This window comes from Piliocolobus tephrosceles, chromosome X, assembly GCF_002776525.5.
Source record: "Piliocolobus tephrosceles isolate RC106 chromosome X, ASM277652v3, whole genome shotgun sequence".
In the NCBI taxonomy this organism is placed as follows: domain Eukaryota; kingdom Metazoa; phylum Chordata; class Mammalia; order Primates; family Cercopithecidae; genus Piliocolobus; species Piliocolobus tephrosceles.
Window position 1 is genome coordinate 87,822,990 of NC_045455.1, and position 21,335 is coordinate 87,844,324.

The window sequence follows — 21,335 nt, forward strand, 5'->3', positions numbered from 1 at the left end:
CCTTCCTTCCTTCCTTCCTTCCTTCCTTCCTTCCTTCCTTCCTTCCTCTCTGTCACCCAGAGACAGGGTCTCACTCTGTCATCCAAGCTGAAGTACACTGGCATGATCACAGCTCACTGCAGCCTTGACCTCCCTGGGTTGAGGTGATCCTCCTGCCTCAGTCTCCTGAGTAGCTGGGACTACAGATACATGCTACCACGCCTGGCTAATTTTGTATTTTTTGTAGAGACAGAGTTTCACTGTGTTGCCCAGGCTGGTCTTGAATTCCTAGGCTCAAGCAATCCTCCCACTTTGGCCTCCCAAAGCACTGAGATTACAGTCCTCACTTATGCTACAAACACTGCCTTCTCTCTTCCTTCTGCATCAGGACAGCTTTTCTCCTCCTGCCTTTGGACATCTGACTCCAGGTTCTTTGGCTCTTGGACTCTGACACTTGCGCCACCTGCCTTGCACCTGAGAGCCTGCCGTGGGCTCTCAGGCCTTTGGCCTCAGACTGGGGGTTGCATTGTTGGCTTCATTGGTTTTGAGGCTTTTGGAGTTGGACTGAGACACGTTATTGGCTTTTCTCATTTTCTGGCTTGCAGACAGCTTGTCCTGGAACTTTGCCTTTGTAATCACGTGAGCCAATTCTCTCTAAAAAATTCCCTTTCATATATAAATATATATCCTATTGGTTTTGTCCCTCTGGAGAAGGCTACTACAAGTGTTATTGTGTAAAATGAAATAAAATAAACATCAGCATTTGATTATACTTTGCAATATGTTTTATCTTTTTGGGGCCATTGTAGGTACTTAATATTTGTTAATTGCATGGATAGATGAATAAATAAATGTCAAAGTGCTCATATTTTAAAAATATGAGCATTGTATATGAGAAAATTGCTAAAAAAGGCCAGGTGCAGTGGCTCACGCCTATAATCCCAGCACTTCGGTAAGCTGAGGCAGGCAGATCACTTGAGGTCAGGAGTTCAAGACCAGCCTGGTTAACATGGTGAAACCTTACTTCTACTAAAAATACAAAAAATTAGCCAGGTGTGGTGGTGCATGCCTGTAATCACAGCTACTTGGGAGGCTGAGGCAGGAGGCTCACGGGAATCTGGGAGGTGGAGTTTGCAGTGAGCCGAGATGGTGCCACTGTACCCCAGCTTGGGTGACAGAGTCAGACTCCGTCTCAAAAAAAAAATTGCTAAGAGAGTAGATTTTAGATGTCTCAACATGAAAAAATAAGTACATGAAATGATGCATCCTTTTTTTTAAAAAAAAAAAAGGCAGAACCTTGCTCTGTGGCCCAGGCTGGAGTGCAATGGCGCAATCTCGGGTCACTGCAACCTCCACCTCCCGGGTTGAAGCGATTCTTCTGCCTCAGCCTCCTGAGTAGCTGGGACTACAGGCATGCGCCACTTCACCCAGCTAATTTTTGTATTTTTAGTAGAGACAGGGTTTCACCATGTTGGCCAGGCTGGTCTTGAACTCCTGACCTCAAGTGATCTGCCCACCTCGGCCTCCCAAAGTGCTGGGATTACAGGTGTGAGCCACCATGCCCACATGGCCTTGTGATGCATCTATTTCTTATCGATGCATAATATTTTACATATTTATGGGGTACTTATGATATTTTGTGACATCCATAGAATGTGTAATGACCAACTCAAGAGTATTTGAGGTAATCATCACTTTGAATATTTATCATTTCTATGTGTTGAGAACATTTCAAGTCCTCTCTTCTAACTGCTTTGAAATATACATACCTTGTTGTTTACAAATGGCCAACAAATATATGAAAAAATGTTCAACATCACTAATCGTCAGGGAAATACAAAGCAAAACCACAATGATGTATGTGTTAATTAGTTTGATTTAATCATTCCACAATGTATACATACATTAAAACATCACATTATACTCCGTGCGTATATATTTTTGTCAATTATAAAATACTCAATAGTTTTTAAAATGAGCAATCTCTTTAAAAAAAGAGTAGGTGTGGGCAAAAGAGGTGAACAGACACACCACCAAAGAAGTTATGGGATGTAATAGCATCATCTAAATGGATGTTCAGTGTTCGTTAGTCAGGAGGAAAATGCAAATTAAAACCACAATGAGGGCTGGGCGCAGTGGCTCACACCCGTAATCCCAGCACTTGAGGAGCCCAAGGCGGGCAGATGACTTAAGCCTTGGAGTTTGAGACCAGCCTGGGCAAAAAATACAAAAATTACAAAAATACAAAAATTAGCCGGGTATGGTGGTGGTGCACACCAGTTGTCCCAGCTACTTGGGAAGCTAGGGTGGGAGGATGGCTTGAGCCCAGGAGGTCAAAGCTGCAGAGAGCTGTGATCATGCCACTATACTCCAACCTGAGTGACAGAGTGAGACCCTGTCTCAAAAAATAAAAAATAAAAATAAATAAAAACACAACGAGATACAACGCACTTATTAGAAAGGCCAAAATTTTAAAGTCTTATCATACCAAATGTTAGCAAGGATGTGATGCCACTGGAATTCCATACACTGCAAGTGGGAACATAAAGCTCTAACCTCTTTGAAAAACAACTGGACACTTTCTTAAAAAGTTACAAATACAGACAGGGCGCGGTGGCTCAAGCCTGTAATCCCAGCACTTTGGGAGGCCGAGACGGGCGGATCACGAGGTCAGGAGATCGAGACCATCCTGGCTAACACGGTGAAACCCCGTCTCTACTAAAAAATACAAAAAACTAGCCAGGCGAGGTGGCGGGCGCCTGTAGTCCCAGCTACTCGGAAGGCTGAGGCAGAATGGCGTGCACCTGGGAGGCGGAGCTTGTAACGAGCTGAGATCCGGCCACTGCACTCCAGCCTGGGCGACAGAGCAAGACTCCGTCTCCAAAAAAAAAAAAAGTTACAAATACACCGACCCTATAACCTAGGCCTTCAATTCCTTAGTATTTACCCAAGAGAAATGAAAGTGTATATCCATATTAAGACTTTTATTTTTTTTTTTTTTTTGAGACAGAGTCTTGCTGTGTCTCCTGGGCTGGAGTGCAGTGGCCGGATCTCAGCTCACTGCAAGCTCCGCCTCCCGGGTTCACGCCATTCTCCTGCCTCAGCCTCTGGAGTAGCTGGGACTACAGGCGCCCACCACCTTGCCCGGCTAGTTTTTTGTATTTTTAGTAGAGACGGGGTTTCACCGTGTTAGCCAGGATGGTCTCGATCTCCTGACCTCATGATCCGCCCGTCTCGGCCTCCCAAAGTGCTGGGATTACAGGCTTGAGCCACCGCGCCCGGCCATATTAAGACTTTTATATAAATAGCAGCTTTATTAGTAAGAGCAAAAGTGGAAACAGCCCAAATGTGTGTCCACAGATGAATAGATTAAAACAAATTGTGTTATATATCTATATAACAAATGGCTACTAGGTAATTAAAAGGAATGAACTACTGATATCTACTACAGCATGGACAAATATCAAAAAAATGCAGAGTGAAAGAAGCCCGACCACCCACCCTATAAAAAAATAGTTCATACTGTGATTCCATTTGTATGAAATTTTAGAAAATTCAAACTATAGTGACAAAAAATAGATCAGAGGTGGCTTGGGTGTGGGGGAATGGGGTTGGTAGGAGGGCATGATATCAAAGCTTCATAAGGAAACTTTTGGGAGTGATAGGTCACTTTACTATCTTTAAAATTTTTTTTTTTTTTTTTTTTAAGGCAGGGGTTTTCTCTTTTTTCCAGGCGGGAGTGCAGAGGCGTGATCATAGCTCACTGCAGCCTCAAACTCCTGGCCTCAATCTATCCTCCCACTTCAGCCTCCCAAGTAGCTGAGACTACAGGCTCTTACCACCACACTTGGCTAATGTTTTAAAAACGAATTTTTGTAGAGATGGGGTTTCACTATGTCTCTCAGCCTGGTCTCTAAGTCCTGGTCTCAAGTGATCCTCCCACCTTGGCCTCCCAAAGTGCTGGGATTACAGGTGTGAGCACCATGCGCAGCCTTAAATTCACTATTTCCATTGTGGTGTTGGTTTTGTAGATATGTATGAATTTACTAAATTGTATACTTTTAATGCGTACAATTTATTGTAAGTTAATTATACTTATAAAATATTTTAAAATTATTATTCTTTTTAAAGACTAGGGAGAAAACATTACAAAGTGGAGCAGGAAAAGTTCTTTCTGAGACTGTCTCAGATTATGAGGTTACAAAGATGGCTGAACACGTATATTACCTCCTGTCGCTATCTATAGACCACTCAAGTGACAGTAAAAAATGCTTTTTTTTTTTTTTTCCAGAGATGAGGTCTCACCCTGTCACCCAGGGGCTGAAGTGCAATGGTGCAATCACATCTCACTGCAGCCTCCACATTCCATGCCTGAGCGATCCTCTCCCACCTCAGCCTTTTGCGTAGCTGGGCTGGGACTATAGGCGCACACCACTATGCCCAGTTAATTAAAAAAAGTTTTTAGAGACATGATTTTTACTGGGTTGCCCAGGCTGGTCTCAAACTCCTCGCCTCAAGCAATCCATCCACCTCAGCCTCCCAAAGTGCTGGAATTACAGACATGAGCCACCACGCCCAGCCAAAAAATGCTTTTAAAGAGATAAGCATGTTTGTTAAGAGAATAGATCTTGGTCAGGCGCAGTGGTTCACGCCTGTAATCCCAGCACTTTGGGAGGCCAAGGCAGCTGAATCACTTGAGGCCAGGAGTTTGAGACTAGCCTGGGCAACATGGTGAACGCGGTCTCTACTAAAAACACAAAAATTAGCTGGGCACGATGGCGCACACCCGTAATCCCAGCTATTTGGGAGGCTGAGGCAGGAGAATCACTTGAACCCCGGAGTCAGAGGTTGCAGTGAGCCAAGATTGCACCACTGCACTCCAGCCTCGGCAACAGATCAAGACTCTGTCTCAATTAAAAAAAAAAAGAGAGATCTTAAATGTTTTCATCACAAAAAAAGAAAAAGATAAAGATAAGTATACTTTTATTTTTAGTTAAATAGGTTAGGTTTGATTAGGTTAGTTAGCTTGATTGGGGTGTTCATTTCACAATGTGTGTATGTATATGTATATATACTTATATGTATATATATACTTAAATACATAAAGAGAAGCCCATATATGTATATATATTAATATACCCGTATACATACACACATTATATATAAATACACATATATTTCAATATATATATCAAAATTACATGATGTACACTGTGAATATATGATGTACACTGCAATTTTTATTGCCAATTATACCTAATACCCCCAAAGAAACAAAGATATAAACATATAAGGACAAAGAGGAGGCCGGGCGTGGTGGCTCACGCCTGTAATCCCAGCACTTTGAGAGGTCAAGGTGGGCGGATCACGAGGTCAGGAGATCGAGAACATGGTGAAATCCCATCTCTACTAAAAATACAAAAAAAAAATTAGCTGAGGGTGGTGGCAGACACCTGTAGTCCCAGCTACTCGAGAGGCTGAGGCAGGAGAATGGTGTGAACCCGGGAGGCGGAGCTTGCAGTGGGCTGAGATCGTGCCACTGCACTCCAGCCTGGGTGACAAAGCGAGACTCCATCTCAAAAAAAAGAAAAAAAGAGTATCAGGCTGGGCGCGGTGGCTCACGCCTGTAATCCTCTCAAAAAAAAAATCCATCTCAAAAAAAAAAGTAGAAATCTATATACAACAAAAGGTGCACATGCACACACACACACGCACACAAATCATGTATACAAATAATCATTTCCTCAGTCAAACTAGCCTCATTTCAAAAGCTTAAGAGCCACGTGTAGTTAGTGGCTACCATATTAGACGGCACAGGCAGAGAACATTGTCCATCCCTGCAGGCTGCTTTGTTGGACAGCCCTGCTCTAAGTACCTCTGCTCCTGATTTAAAGCAGACTAAACTTGCATAAAATCGAATTTCCTACACACTTTCATAGTGGCCAATTTCCCCTGATTACACTTTGTTTTGTTGTTTGGTTGCAAGATAAATACATGTTTAGTTTTTAAGGTGTGCATGTATCAACATTATCATTTTTATTTTGTTTTACAGTTGTTTTTTCTGCAATGATATTTGGGACTATTACAAATCAAGATCTGCCTGTGATCAAGTGTGTTTTAATCAATCATAAGAACAATGATTCATCAGTGGGGAAGTCATCATCATATCCCATGGTAAAGTAACATTAAAATTATACCTTTAGCTGTTTTTTTCTCTAGAGACGATAATTTGTAAGTTATTGAAGGCTACCATGGCTAAATGGGCTTCTCTTTATGTATTTAAGTATATTATGTTCTCACATCTGGTACCGACAGAGCATCTATACTCGTAGCTCCCTGGCACTCCATTCCTTCAAGAACCATATTCTTCATATGAGGATCTAGGAAGGACACTGACTGATAACTAGCATGAAATAACGAGTAGAGTCGTCCCTCAGTATACAGTGGGGACTGGTTCCAAGACTCTCACTAATACCAAAATCCATGGATACTCAAGTCCCTGATACAAAATGACTCAGTATTTGCATGTAACCTATGCAGATTCTATATATTTTTGAGACAGTCTCATTTTGTTGACCATGCTGGAGTACAGTGGCATGATCACAGCTCACTGCAGCCTCACTCTCCCAGGCTCAAGCAGTCCTCCCACTTCAGCCTCCCAAGTAGCTGGGACTAAAGGCACATGCCACCACACCTGGCTAATTTTTTTAATTTTTTGCAAAGATGAGGTCCCAGTCTTTTGCCCAGGCTGATCTTGAACTCCTGGGCTCAACTGATCCTCCCACCTAAGCATCCCAAAGTGCTGGGATTACAGTCCTGAGCCACCATGCCTGACCCTCCCGTATACCTTTAAAATTATCTCTAGATTACTTATAATACCTAATATGATGCAAATGCTTTATAATACCTAAACAACTATGTGAATAGTTGTTATACCCTATTGTTTAGGAAATAATGACAAGGGGAAAAAGTTGGTACGTGTTCAGTATAGATGCAACCCCATTTTTTCCGGAATATTTTCAATCTGTGGTTGGTTGTATCCACGGATGCGGAAACCATGGTTACAGAGGGCTGACTGTATTTCCTTCTCTCCTTAAAGACAATCCAGGCTTTTCTCCCAAGCCTGAATCCCTCACTTCCAGTGTATAGGTAGATTTTCCATTTGCACATCAAAATCCACCTATATCATATACTTTATTTCATTTCTATTTTCCCAAGCCTGCTCTTATTCTTGTATTAATTGATTTCTGTTTATACCCATGTCTAGTTGCCAGGCTTGAAAGCTCAGCATCATCTTTCTTTCTATTACTTTCACATTTGGTCAGTTACCATGTGTTGTTGATTCCCTGTAGGAGTCCTCATATAATCATCTCATATTCTCTACTCTCTCTGCCACTTGCCTAATTCAAGCTCTCGTTAACTCCCTCATAATCATAGTGATATCCTACGTGGCCTCTTCCTGCTACAGTTCTTTTCAGATATAGCTGCTGGGCTAGCCTCCTGAAGCAGGCACATCCTTCACTGCCTGGCTCTGAACCCTCCATGATTTTCCATTACTTAGAATGATACCAAGATTTCTCAGTAATCTGGCACTAGCTCCTTCAAGTTCCGACCTTGTTTTTCATTACTCCTCTCTTTTACGCTATTCATCTTGTTTTTCATTACTCCTCTCTCTTGTGCTATTCCCACCCCTCTATTTTAAAAACATATGTTTAGTAAATTTACTCAAGGGAAGCTTAAGTGATGGAGAACTGAGAATAGTAGAAATCAGCCAGGTACAGTGGCTCACACCTGTAATCCCAGCACTTTGGGAGGCTAAGGTGGGTAGATTGCTTGAGCTCAGGAGTTTGAGACCAGCCTGAGGAACATGGTGAAACCCGTTTCTGTCAAAAATCCAAAAACAACAAAAAAATTAACCAGCCATGGTGGCACGTGCCTGTGGTCCCAGCCACTTGTGAGGCTGAGGCTGGAGGATCATCTGAGCCAGGGAGGCGGAGGTTGCAGTGAACCAAGATTGTGCCACTGCACTCCAGCCTAGGCAACAGAGTGACACTTCCATCTCAAAAACAAAAAAAAAAAGGAAAAGAAAAAAAGTAGAAATCTATATACAACAAAAAGTGCCCATAAATTAGTAAGCTCTGCAGACATTTCCAGTTGAGGGTTCATACAAATGTATAGTCACCCTTTTTTTCTTTTATATAGGTATAACACAGAAATACATGACATAGTGACCTGACTCTCCCTGCTCCGTAAATCAGATACATTAGAGATATTCTGAAGTTTTAAAAACAGTGTGAAACAAGTTTCAGTAACAACATTCTACATGAATGTAAAGAAATATATGATTTTTTCATGCCAGAAGCATGGTTGGTTTTAATTTTTCAGTAGGTGTTGGCATCATAACACATTAGCTTGTTAATAATTAAGGCATTTTGCATACACAATATTTCAATATGGACAAAGTAATTTTAATATTTGCTATGATGTTTTAAACTTTTAGTGTCTTTTTGATATAAGAAAATAGCTGCACACATTTAAGTGTTTTTGTATAAAAACACAACCTTAAATTAATGATGATTGGTTAATAATAATAAATCATATATATATATATTTTTTTTTTTTTTGAAATGGAGTCTTACTCTGTCGCCTAGGCTGGAATGCCATGGTACGATCTCAGCTCACTGCAACCTCTGCCTCCTGGGTTCAAGTGATTCTCCGGCCTCAGCCTCTTGAGTAGTTGGGATTACAGGCACCTGCCACCACACCCAGCTAATTTTTTGTATTTTTAGTAGAGACGGGGTTTCACCATGTTGGCCAGGTTGGTCTTGAACTCCTGACCTCAAGTGATCTGCCTGCCTTGGCCTCCCAAAGTGTTGGGATTACAGGTGTGAGCCACTGCTACTGGCTGATATGTATCATATATATACACATACATATATATGTCATAGATACATATATCATAGATATATTTAGATATACTATATATTCTTATGCAATATTCAGGATTGTATTAAGACCTAGTAGTTCTTTTATTATTATTATTTCTTTTTTAAAGACAGCATCACGGCCAAGCATGGTGGCTCACGCCTATAATCCCAGCACTTTGGGAGGCTGAAGTGGGTGGATCACCTGAGGTCAGGAGTTTGAGACCAGGCTGGCCAACATGATGAAATCCCGTTTCTACTAAAAATGTAAAAATTAGCCGGGTGTTGTGGCACATGTCTGTAATCCTGTAATCCCAGCTACTCAGGAGTCTCCTGAGGCAGGAGAATCACTTGAACTTGGGAGGTAGAGGTTGCAGTGAGCAGAGATCTGTATTCCAGCCTGGGCAACAGAGAGAGACTCTGTCTATAAATAAATAAATAAATAAATAAATAAATAAATAAAGGATCTCACTATGTTGCCCAGGTTGGTCTCAAACTAAGACCCAGAAGTTCTTAAACCACATTAAACAAATAACCATACAAATCCTAATTGCTGCAAACATGAACAGTCTTTATGGTGTACTTTCATCGCATTGGACTTGCTTCTTTTAGATACTTCCCCACTTCAATGTGAAGTAGATTGTAAGAGTTTCAGTGGCTTAAAAAAAAAGTTTTCATTTCTTTCATAGTTCACACTTCTCAGATGAGGCATTTTTCTGAAAATCCTCCAGTCCAGGGATGTTTTGAATAACCACCAAGCTCTCTTTAGTAGATAAAACTTGTCAATGCCTCTGTAATGGCGCTGACCACAGTGTGATTTACATCTTTAGCTCTGTTACCAGAGTATACCCTGGAACCAGAGTAAGATGGTTTCACAGTTCCCACAGTCTACTTCATTGTTTACAATACAAATTTTTTTTGGTCTTTGTATTCATCATGAAACTAAAAGAAAAAGAAAAAAGAATGTTTCTATCATTTACAGTCTCTATTTGGGATGATAGTTCTGATCACCCCTTTTTATGACTGCTTGAAGCCAGCTTAGACCAACTGTTAGTCCATTCTTGTGTTGCTATGGAGAAAGACCTGAGATTGGGTGATTTGTAAAGAAAAGAGGTTTAACTGGCTCATGGTTCCACAGGCTGTATAAGCATGGCAGCAGCATCTGCTCAGCTTCTGATTAGGCCTCAAGAAGCTTCCATTCGTGGTGGAAGGCAAAGGCAGAGCAGGCATATCACATGGCGGGAGTAGGGGCGAGAGAGAGAAAGGGGAGGTCCCAGACGCTTTTAAACAACCAGATCTTGCATGAACTGAGAACTCACTGATCACCAAGCCATTCATGAGGGATCCACCCTGATGATCCAATACTTGCTACCAGGTTCCACCTCCGATATTGAAAATCACATTTCTTGTTTTTTTTTTTTTTTTTTTTGTGACGGAGTCTCACACTGTCACCCAGGCTGGAGTGCAGTGGTGCCATCTCGGCTCACTACAACCTCCGCCTTCCAGGTTCAAGTGATTCTCCTGATTCAGCCTCCCAAGTAGCTGGGACTACAGGCGTGCGCCAACCTCACCCACCTAATTTTTTTTTTTGTGCATATATGTAATATAAATATATATATTTACATATATGTAAAAAAAAATATATATATATATATTTTTTTTTGGTAGAGACGGGGTTTTGCCATGTTAGCCAGACAGGTCTCGAACTCCTGACCTCAGGTGATCTGCCCACCTCGGCCTCCCAAAGTGCTGGGATTACAGGCATGAGCCACTGCACCCAGCTGGGAATCGCATTTCAACATGAGCTTTGGAGGAGATACACATCCAAACCATATCACCAACTATTCCATATTCTTGAAATTTGCTTTTAAGAAATGACTGTACTAAGGCACCACATATTCACAGCAGCTGAATGAGATGTACTGTTGTTTTTTTTCTGTCAGTGATTAGAGAGCATAGGCAGGCAATCCACCATAACTCTAAAATTATCTCTCCTTACCAAATCAGTTCATTTATACCTCCCTTCCTCCAGAAAGTCAAAGCTGCGTTTAATGTCACATTCCTCCTGAACAAATCTTGTGCCATTGCGGCACAGTCTAAACAAAACAAAACATCATAAAAACAAAAACAATAAAAACAAAAAGTCTCCACTATGGTTTAATGATGGGTTTTCTGTTTGTGAAGAACTGAAGTCACTGGAGTTGACCAAATGTGTTTGACAATCATGACCTCATATTTCAGGCAGGTGGCCTGCACAAGCCAGCTCATTTTCTTTATTTGCCATGTCCCACCCTGTACTTCTAGAGAAGGAGTTGTTGATTTGTTCGCTTGTTGGTTGGTTTTCTGTAACGAGGATTTGGGAAAGAATGGTGGACTTTGTGTGATAGATCATTTTATGTGCTTTCTTTGGACTTTTCACAGCTTGTGCAGCTGTTTTATTTATGTACTCAGACAACAACTGTGTTAACGATTTCATGTTCTCATTAATTAGCTATACTTGTTATAAGAAGATCAACAGACTGAACTTCACTGTTATTACCAAAGTTGTGTTTGTTTTTTTTTTTAACATTGTGAGTTTTAGATATCACAGTCTCTTAAATTCCAGTGCCTTCATGGCACCGTGGGACTCAACTCTGCCAGGTGGTGAAGAACCTGGCCTGGCCTTCAAGAACATCCCTTAGCTCCTGGCCAGCCTGGCTCAAGCTATTTCTGGACTGCCAGCGGTGCAGCCCACCACCTCTGTACTGTGCATTTATCACGCTGTTCTCTCTCCTCTGAAGCCCGCAGATTTGTCTATCCGCATTGCACCCAGCTTTAATTTTTAAAAACTTTTTATAGGGGCTGGGTGCAGTGGCTCACGCCTGTAATCCCAGCACTTTGGGAGGCTTAGGCAGGCAGATCACCTGAGGTCAGGAGTTCCAGATCAGCCTGCCCAACATGGAGAAACTCCGTCTCTACTAAAAATATAAAATAAGCTGGGTGTGGTGGCACATGCCTGTAATCCCAGCTATCAGGAGGCTGAGGCAGGAGAATTGCTTGAACCCAGGAGGCAGAGGTTGCAGTGAGCCAAGACCATGGCATTGCACTCCAGCCTGGGCAACAAGAGCAATTTTATGGATTTCTGGCAAGAATTTCCAGAAATTCCACTGTCCTTCCCAGTGCATCATATTCAGAGTGACAGGAAGTCATTTGGTATCATTATGAGATGTGAACCTTGATCATTAGATTTAGATGGTGCATGCCAGGTGTCCCCACTGCAAAGTTACTATTTTCTTCACTTGTAATTAATAAGTGTCTTGGAGGGGATGCAAATATCCTGTTCCTTCTTTAATTTTTACTTACTGATTTTAGCATCCATTGGTGGATCTTGCCTACGATTATTATGGTGGTATTTGCCTAATGGTGCTTTTCTTTTTCCTACATTCCCTCTATGTTAATTGGAATGTTTTGTGAGGAAGCACTGTCCCTTTGCCCTCATTTTATTTATTTGTTCAATTTTTAAATTTATATCAGTATAGGCCCATGAATATTTATTTTATTCTCTGGGTTGTAACCCAATACAATCATTATTTATTTTGTTGCTCCAATTGTTCCAGCTTTGGCCGTTGGGAGCTACTTCAGTTTTGCTCCTATGTCCTTTCAACATCTCCTCATCTTTTTCCAAGCCCTTCCTTAATTTTTGGCACATTACCAGATAGTTCAGGTTCATCTTGTATTTTTCTTGCCTTAGCCCTGGAATTAAGCACTTCTCCAAAGAGCACTGGCTTCTTTGAGGGATAGTATTTAGAAACCAAGATCTGAGAGCTGGGTGTGCCCATTGCTGCTGGGATATCATTGCTTCTAGGCCCTCTCAGCAGGCAGAGCCTGGAAATACAATATATAGATAATCTAATTTTAGAATTACTAACCCGTACCCTGGTGAGAAATAGATTTACTAACTAAAGGACAGTAGTGCTTTTTGTCTTTAGCCTTATAGGATCCAAAGTATTATATTCTGAAGTTACTTAGGTTAGTTCCTTTCTTTCCCATCCCCTTCACTATGGTTTTATTATTTATTTGTGATACAATTGAATTAATTTGTTTTTTTTTCCATTTGGTTTTAATTCCATTTTGATATTTCTTCCAGCCCCCTCATTTCACATATTCTAGTTGGTTTATTTATTTAATTTTATTTATTATATATTCTTTTATTAGAAACAGGGTTATACCCTGTTGCCCAGACTGGTCTCAAACTCCTGGACTCAAGCAATCTGTCTGCCTTGGCCTCCCGAAGTGCTGGGATTACAGGTGTGAACCACCATGCCTGGTTTATTATTATTATTATTATTATTATTATTATTATTATTATTATTTTGAGACAAGATCTCGCTCTGTCACCCAGACTGGAGTGCGGTGACACAAACATAGCTCACTTCAGCCTCAACCTCCTAGGCTCAAGCAATCCTCCTGCCTCAGCCTCCTGGGTAGCAAGGACCACAGGCATGTGTCACCATGCCTGGCTAATTTTTTTTTTTTTGTAGAAATGGTGTCTTACTTTGTTGCCCAGGCTGAGCTTGAACTCCTGGGCTCAAGTGATCCTCTTGCCTTGGCCTCACAAAGTCTTGGGATTATAGGCATGAGCCACTGTGCCTGACCTTCCTGGCTGGTTTAATTACTTGTTTTTTGAGACAGGACATGACTCTTGTCCTATAAGTCAAAACTATGTGAAACAGTATACTCAGAGAAGTATCACTCTCTCCTCATTCCTACTGACAAGTTTCTACCGTCTTTCCACATCCCCTGTAATTAACCAATCCCTTTGGATGTTTTGCTATTGTTCCTGTATTTATTGTGCACAAGTGACCAGATACATATATATTTCCTTATACTCTCCTCTTTCTTACATAGGGTAGCATACTTGAAGGTAGATACTTTTTGCACCTAACTTTCTTCACTTAACAGTACATCCAGGAAATCATTGCAAATCAGTTCTTAGAGGCTGTCTTCATTCTTTTTTATAGCTACATAGTACTCCATGGTGTGGATGTACCACAATTTGTTCAACCACTCTCCTATGTATGGGCATTTAGGTTGTTTTCAGTATTTTGCAATTACAAATTGTGCTGTAATTAATTGCTAGACGTATGCTTATTCCCAGAAGTGAGACTGCTGGCTCAAATGGTGAGTAAATAGCAAGTTTTATTAGGTATTGCCAGATTCTCCAGAAGAGTTGCGTGGGGTGTGTTCCCCCAGCAATACAGGAGAACAACTGTTTCCTCATAGCTTCATCAACAAAATGTGTTGTCATATTTTTATGTTTTTTAATTTTTTGCCAGTCTGATAGATGAGAAGTGATATCTCAGTCTTGTTGTTGTTTTTTTAAGTTGAACTATTTATTCCTTTTTAAGTACACATCTGAGAGCATACAATGTATTTAATCTCTGCTTTCATTTTACCACTGAAGAGCAGATCCAACCTTTGTTCATATAGACAATTTGATCTTCCATAAGCTTATCAAAATTAACACTGCATTTCTAACCAGGAAAAACAATTTGCTGGGCACATATTCACGGGTAGGTAGGCAGACAAAGACAGTTTCAAGAGAGCAGCCCCTAAGGCGAACCCCAGCATATCTATACCATAGTAAGATACCACTATCAATCTATGTAAGCTTGCTTACAACAGCGCCTATGTGAAAAGAATGTAGTTATCTGTGCTTGGTGGAGTTGTGTGCTCTCTGAAAGCTAAGCAGGCGGGAAGCCAAAAATATAAACTGGGACTGACAACACAAGAAAGATTCTTTCACTGAGGGGGGTTAAGTAGACCTGAAAAGATACTTTGGAGTCAAGCAGCCGGGACTCCCTTGGAGCCGGTGTACTTGGTGACCGCCTTGGTGCCCTCGGACAAGGCGTGCTTGGGCCAGCTCCCCGGGCAGCAGCAGGCGCAGGGCCGTCTGGATCTGGCGGGACGTGGTGGTGGAGCGCTTGTTGTAGTGCGCCAGGCGGAAAGCCTCTCCCGCGATGCGCTCCAAGATGTCGTTGGCGAAGGAGTTCATGAGGCCCATGGCCTTGGACGAGATGCCGGTGTCGGGGTGGACCTGCTTCAGCACCTTGTACACGTACATGGAGTAGCTCTCCTGGCGGCTGCGCTTGCGCTTCTTGCCGTCTTTCTTCTGGGCTTTGGTGACGGCTTTCTTGGAGCCCTTCTTGGGAGCCGGCGCGGACTTTGGAGGTTCAGGCATGGCCAGACCCAAGACCGACACTTTCCCCCAAGAACGCAAGCAGAACCGTGGTCTCGGGGTCTGCCGGAAACGACTGTGCACTTACAGAGGCCGTGCGCATGCCGCTGCGTTGTGGTTCGCGAGTTTTTTCCCTCAGTCTTGTTTTAACTTACGGATTTCTAATTACAAGTAGGTTTAACGTTTTCTCATATGTTTGAGGGCCTTTTTTTTTTTTTTTTTTTGAGATGGAGTCTCGCTCTGTCGCCCAGGCTGGAGTACTGTGGTGCCACCTTGGCTCACTGTAGCCTCTGCCTCCTGGGTTCAAGCAATTCTCTGCCTCAGCCTCCCAAGTAGCCGAGATTACTGGCGCCTCCCATCACACCTGGCTAATTTTTGTATTTTTAGCAGGGACAGGGTTTCACCATCTTGGCCAGGCTGGTCTCGAACTCCTGACCTCGTGATCCGCCTGCATTGTCCTCCCCAAGTGCTGGGATTACAGGCATGAGCCACCGCGCCCAGCTGAGGGCCATTCTTTATATCTTTTTTCTTGAATTGTGTATTCAATTCTTTTTCCCATTTTTTGACTGTGTTTTGGTTCTGTGTCCCTTAGTTTTCAAAGGTTCTTTTTATATTAGGGGCATTCATCCTTTACTTGTAATATATATTGGAATATTTTCTTCTAGTATGTCAGCTGGGTTTTTTTTGTTTGTTTTGGGATGGGGTCTTGCTATGTTCTCCAGGCTGAACTTGAACTCCTGGACTCAAGTGATCCACCTCGGCCTCCTGAGTAGCTGGAACTACAGGCATGTACCACCATGCTTGACTTGTCTATTATTTTTTACTTTATCTTGTGCCCATCTTTTATGATCCAGCTCAATTACTGGACTTTGGGTGAACACCTTAAACATCCTGGCTTAGAAGTCTCTTCTCCCTTCTTTGAAGTTCCAGGGCACTTAAAATTTACATTTCAAAGTAGTTGGTATCTTTTTATGGGACACATTGTATTTCTCCTGTGTTTTACTTATTTATAGTCCTAGGAGACTCAAACTCTTTAAGGACAAGATTGGTGTCTTTTCTTTCTCGTCTCATAGTACTCAGCAGATGGTCTTAAACTTATCAGATACTTACTAAGTGAACAAATAAGACCAGAAATACGGTTTTTGACCAGTAGCAGAAGAGCTACCCTGCTCTTCACCTGAAGAAATACATGTGTGCTTGTGTGTGTGTGTGTGTGTGTGTGCATGCTGTGTTCAGCCATGTAAAGGAGGTAGGAGGTGGGGGACTCCACAGCAGAAGCTGCTCCAACCCCTCCTCTCAATATATCCCAATTATGTATTTATTTATTTATTTTTTGACACAGAGTGTCACTCCGTCTCCCAGGCTGGAGTGCAACGGCAGGATCTTGGCTCATTGAAACCTCCACCTCCCAGGTTCAAATAATTCTCCTGCCTCAGCCTCCCGAGTAGCTGGGATTACAGGCGCATGTCATCACACCCAGCTAATTTTTTGTATTTTCAGTAGAGACAGGGGTTCACCATGTTGGCCAGGCTGGTCTCGAACTCCTGACCTCAAGCGATCCACCTGCTTCAACCTCCCAAAGTGCTGGAATTACAGGCGTGAGCCATGGCGCCCGGCCTAATACATCTCGATTCTTTAAAGCAGGCAAGAAGTGTGATGGTGGCTGTGTGCCTATGGGGACATCTGCCCAGAAAATTTGGTTTTTAAATTTCCTTTAACACCGATACCAATTTACCATTGTTTTACACATTTTAATTTATATACCAACAATCACAAAAATATTTACCTATATATTATGGATTTTATAACTACGGTCTGAACATTAGTTTGCTAGGGGTGATATAACAAACTACCACAGACTGGGCAACTTAAACCAACAGAAATATATTGTCTTACAATTCTGGAGGCTAGAAGTCCAAAATTAAAATGTCAGTAGGGTTGGTTCCTTCTAAGGGCAGTGAGCAAGAATCTGTTCCAGACCTCTCTCCTTGGCTTGGAGATGGCTGTCTTACTGTTCACATGGTGTTCTTACTGTCTGTGTATCTGCCTTCAAATCTCCTCTTCTTTTTTTTTTTTTTTTTTTTTTTTTTGCGACAGAGTCTCACTCTGTTGCCCAATCTGGAGTGCAGTGGCGTGATCTCAGCTCGCTGCAACCTCCGCCTCCCGTGTTCAAGCCATTCTCCTGCCTCAGCCTCCCAAGGAGCTGGGATTACAGGCATCCACCACGACTTCCAGCTAATTTTTTGTATTTTTAGTAGACATGGGGTTTCACCATGATGGCCAGGCTGGTTTGGAATTCCTGACTTCAAGTGATCTGCCTGCCTCAGCGTTCCAAAGTGCTAGGATTGCAGGTGTGAGCCACCACGCCCTGCCTCGTCTTCTTTTAAGGACACCAGTCATACTGGATTTAGGCTCGCCGTAATGACCCATTTTAACTTGATTAACACTGTAAAGACCATCTCCAGATAAAGTTGTATTCTGAGATACTGAGAGTTGGGACTTCAACATATGAATTTGCAGAGGTAGGGGGACACCCACCATGTCAGTCTGTACAACATTTTAGAAATGCAGCCCAAAGTTATTTATCTTTTCTTTTGAGAATTGTAATTTATAGGACCTTCTGTCGGCAACGTGTTCTCAGTGGGTTCCAGCTTGTGTGGGTGTTGTGTGCAGTGTGTCAGCATGAATGTATTTGATAAAGTTTTGATGTGAAGAAGGGGAGGCCTTAGACCTGCAATTTTCCTGAATTCACTTTTTTCTGTCTACAATGTAGGTGTCAGAATCCCCAGAAGACCTTGGGTGTGCACTGAGACCCCAGAGCGCAGGGACAGTGTACGAAGCTGCCACGGTGGAAGTGGATGTATCTGCTTCCATCACACTGCAAGTGCTGGTCGACACCCCAGGGAACATTTCCTGTGTCTGGGTCTTTAAGCACAGCTCCCTGAATTGTCAGCCACATTTTGATTTACAAAATAGGTAAGTGGAGGAATACCTTCTTGACATAAAATGTGGTTCTTTTGGAATTTTGTTTCAAGTTTCTGTTTACGATTATTGTAAATCTTTTTTTTTTTCTTTTGAGTTGGGGTCTCTCTCTGTCACCCAGGCTGGAGTACAGTGGCACAATCTTGGCTCACTGTAGCCTCGACCTTCCAAGCTCAAGTGATTCCCCGACCCCAGTCCTCCCAAGTAGCTGGGACTACAGGTGTGTGCCACCACACCCAGCTAATTTTTAAAATTTTCTTCTAGACACCATGGTGTTTCACCATGTTGCCAAGGCTGGTCTTGAGCTCCTGGGCTTAAGCGATCCACCCACCTCAGCGTTCGAAAGTACCAGGATTACAGGTGTGAGCCACTGCGCCTGGCCTCAGCCTGTTTTTTGTAACTCTTATCTTCAGTGAAATAACGAGCTGAAAATATAGTTAGGGCATCGATACATGACATTATATATCTGTCAAATTTCCTAGGATGTATAACACAAAAAATGAACCCTATTACAAACTATGAACTTTATTTGATTTGATTTTTGAGACGGAATCTCGCTCTCTCACCGAGGCTGGAGTGCAGTGGCCTGAACCTTGGCTCACTGAAACTTCTGTTTTTCCCAGGTTCAATTCTCCTATCTTAACCTCCTGAATAGCGGGGATCACAGGCACACGCCACCACACCGAGCTAATTTGTGTATTTTTAGTAGAGATGGGGTTTCACCATGTTGGCCGGGCTGGCCTCAAACCTTACGTGATCCTCCTACCTCAGCCTCCCAAAGTACTGAGATTACAGGCATGAGCCACCATGCCTGGCCCAAACTATGAACTTTAAAATTGGTTCATCAGTTGTAACAAACATACCACACCTACGCAAGGTGTTAACAATGAGGGAAACCGTGTGTGGAGAGAAGTGCATACATGGCATCTTTCTGTGTCTTCTGCTTCATTTTCCTGTAAGTCTAAAACTGCTCTAAAAAGTAAAGTTGGTTGGGTGCAGTGGCTCACGCCCATAATCCCAGCACTTTGGGAGGCTGAGGTGGATCACCTGAGGTCAGGAGTTCGAGACCAGCCTGGACAACATGGTGAAACCCTATCTCTACTAAAAATAAAAAAATTAGCCAGTGGTGTGCACCTGTAATCACAGCTACTTGGGAGGCTGAGGCAGGAGAATCGCTTGAAGCCCAGAGGGGTAGGTTAGGTGAGCTGATATCGCGCCACTGCACTCCAACCTGAGAGACAAGAGTGAGACTCTGTCTCAAAAAAAAAAAAAAAAAGAAAAAGAAAAGGGTTAAGTCTATTAAGTTAAACCTATACACACTCACACACATACATAAGTATATAGAAAGCAGTGAGTGACTGGCAAAATGTAAAACAAATAGTGAAAATAATATCTGGGATTTTGCTTTCTTTTTTTTTTTTTTTTCTGAGACAGTGTCTTGCTCTGTCACCCAGGTTGGAGTGCAGTGGCGCGATCTTGGCTCACTGCAAGCTCCGCCTCCTGGGTTCATGCCATTCTCCTGCCTCAGCCTCCCGAGTAGCTGGGACTACAGGTGCCCGCCACCACACCCGACTAATTTTTTGTATTTTTAGTAGAGATGGGGTTTCTCTGTGTTAGCCAGGATGGTCTTGATCTCCTGACCTTGTGATCCACCCGCCTTGGCCTCCCAAAGTGCTGGGATTACAGGTGTGAGCCACCACGCCTGTTCTCTTTTTCCTTTCTCTCTTTCTTTCTTTCTTTCTTTTTTTTTTTTTTTTTTAATATTTTTACCTTATTTACAAAGAAGAACTTTTTTTTTCTGAGACGGAGTTCTGCTCTGTCTCCCAGGCTGGAGTGCAGTGGCATGATCTCAGCTGTCTGCAACCTCTGCCTCTCAGGTTCAAGCAATTCTCATGCCTCAGCCTCCTGAGTAGCTGGGATTATAGGCACCCACTACCATTCCTGGCTAATGTTTTTTGTTTTCTTTTTTTTTTTTTTTTTTTGTATTTTTAGTAGAGGCAGGGTTTCATCATGTTGGCCAGTCTGGTCTCAAACTCCTCACCTCGGGTGATCTGATCCACCCACCTCAGCCTCCCAAAGTGCCGGGATTACAGGCGTAAGCCACCTCACCGGGTCTATTGGGGATTTTTTAAATGTCTTGTTTTTTAGTTGGATATCATGTTAAAGATAAAATTTAGAAAGTCTTCATTTCATTCATGTTAGTGTAGCAAGAAATTTCTTTCTTCTTTTTTTTTTTTTTGAGACAAAGTCTTGCTCTGTTGCCAGGCCTGGAGTAGTACAGTGGTGTGATCTTGGCTCACTGCAATCTCCTCCTCCTGGGTTCAAGCAGTTCTCCTGCCTCAGCCTCCCGAGTACCTGGGATTACAGGCACCCGCCACCACGCCCAGCTAATTTTTGTATTTTTTAATAGAGGTGGGGTTTCACCATGTTGGACAGGATGGTCTCCATCTCTTGACCTCTTGATCTGCCTACCTTGGCCTCCCAAAGTGCTGGGATTACAGGCATGAGCCACTGCACCTGGCCAAGAAAGTCCTTTTTTTTTTTTTTGAGACGGAGTTTCGCTCTGTCGCCCAAGCTGGAGTGCAGTGGCCAGATCTCAGCTCACTGCAAGCTCCGCCTCCCAGGTTCACGCCATTCTCCTGCCTCAGCCTCCCGAGTAGCTGGGACTACAGGCGCCCGCCACCTCGCCCGGCTAGTTTTTTTTTTTTTGGTATTTTTTAGTAGAGACGGGGTTTCACCATGTTAGCCAGGATGGTCTCGATCTCCTGACCTTGTGATCCGCCCGCCTCGGCCTCCCAAAGTGCTGGGATTACAGGCTTGAGCCACTGCGCCCGGCCAAGAAAGTCCTTAAAAAAAAATTTTTTTTAAAGGAAATTTATTTTTGGGAAATGCTTGGGAAAAGAACATTTGATTTTATCTATTTTGTTTCACAATATGATAAGCAGAATTGCAATGTTATGTGCTATCTACAGATTATTTAGTAAGACATTGATCTGTCTGTGAGGAACATTGGTCTCATCCAGAAAAATGTCTTAGCCAAGATGTGTGGGTCGTGTCCTAACCCTGTATAGCTCTGTGCTGATTGCCGCCCCCTGCTGTCCTTGTCCTCTTGCTGAAATGAGATAGGGCAAAGGACATAGGTCAGTTAAATGCCCTCTTTTTTTTTTTTTTTTTTTGTTTTGTTTTGTTTTGTTTTGTTTTGTTTTTTTGAGGCGGAGTCTCGCTCTGTCGCC

The 21,335-nt window shown here is 42.6% G+C and overlaps 1 protein-coding gene and 1 pseudogene across 2 annotated transcripts in view; one reads left to right on the forward strand and one right to left on the reverse strand.

Moving 5' to 3' along the window:
- The window catches only part of FLT3 (fms related receptor tyrosine kinase 3), a 102,838-nt gene that overhangs the window by 23,777 nt on the left and 57,726 nt on the right, over positions 1–21,335 (forward strand). For both annotated transcript variants that reach the window (XM_023208738.1, XM_023208739.1), the window contains exons 2-3: positions 6,032–6,153; positions 17,894–18,096. In XM_023208738.1, the coding sequence (XP_023064506.1) occupies positions 6,032–6,153; positions 17,894–18,096 (325 nt within the window). The remainder of the gene's footprint in view (positions 1–6,031; positions 6,154–17,893; positions 18,097–21,335) is intronic.
- On the reverse strand, positions 14,727–15,123 carry LOC111540532 (annotated as a pseudogene).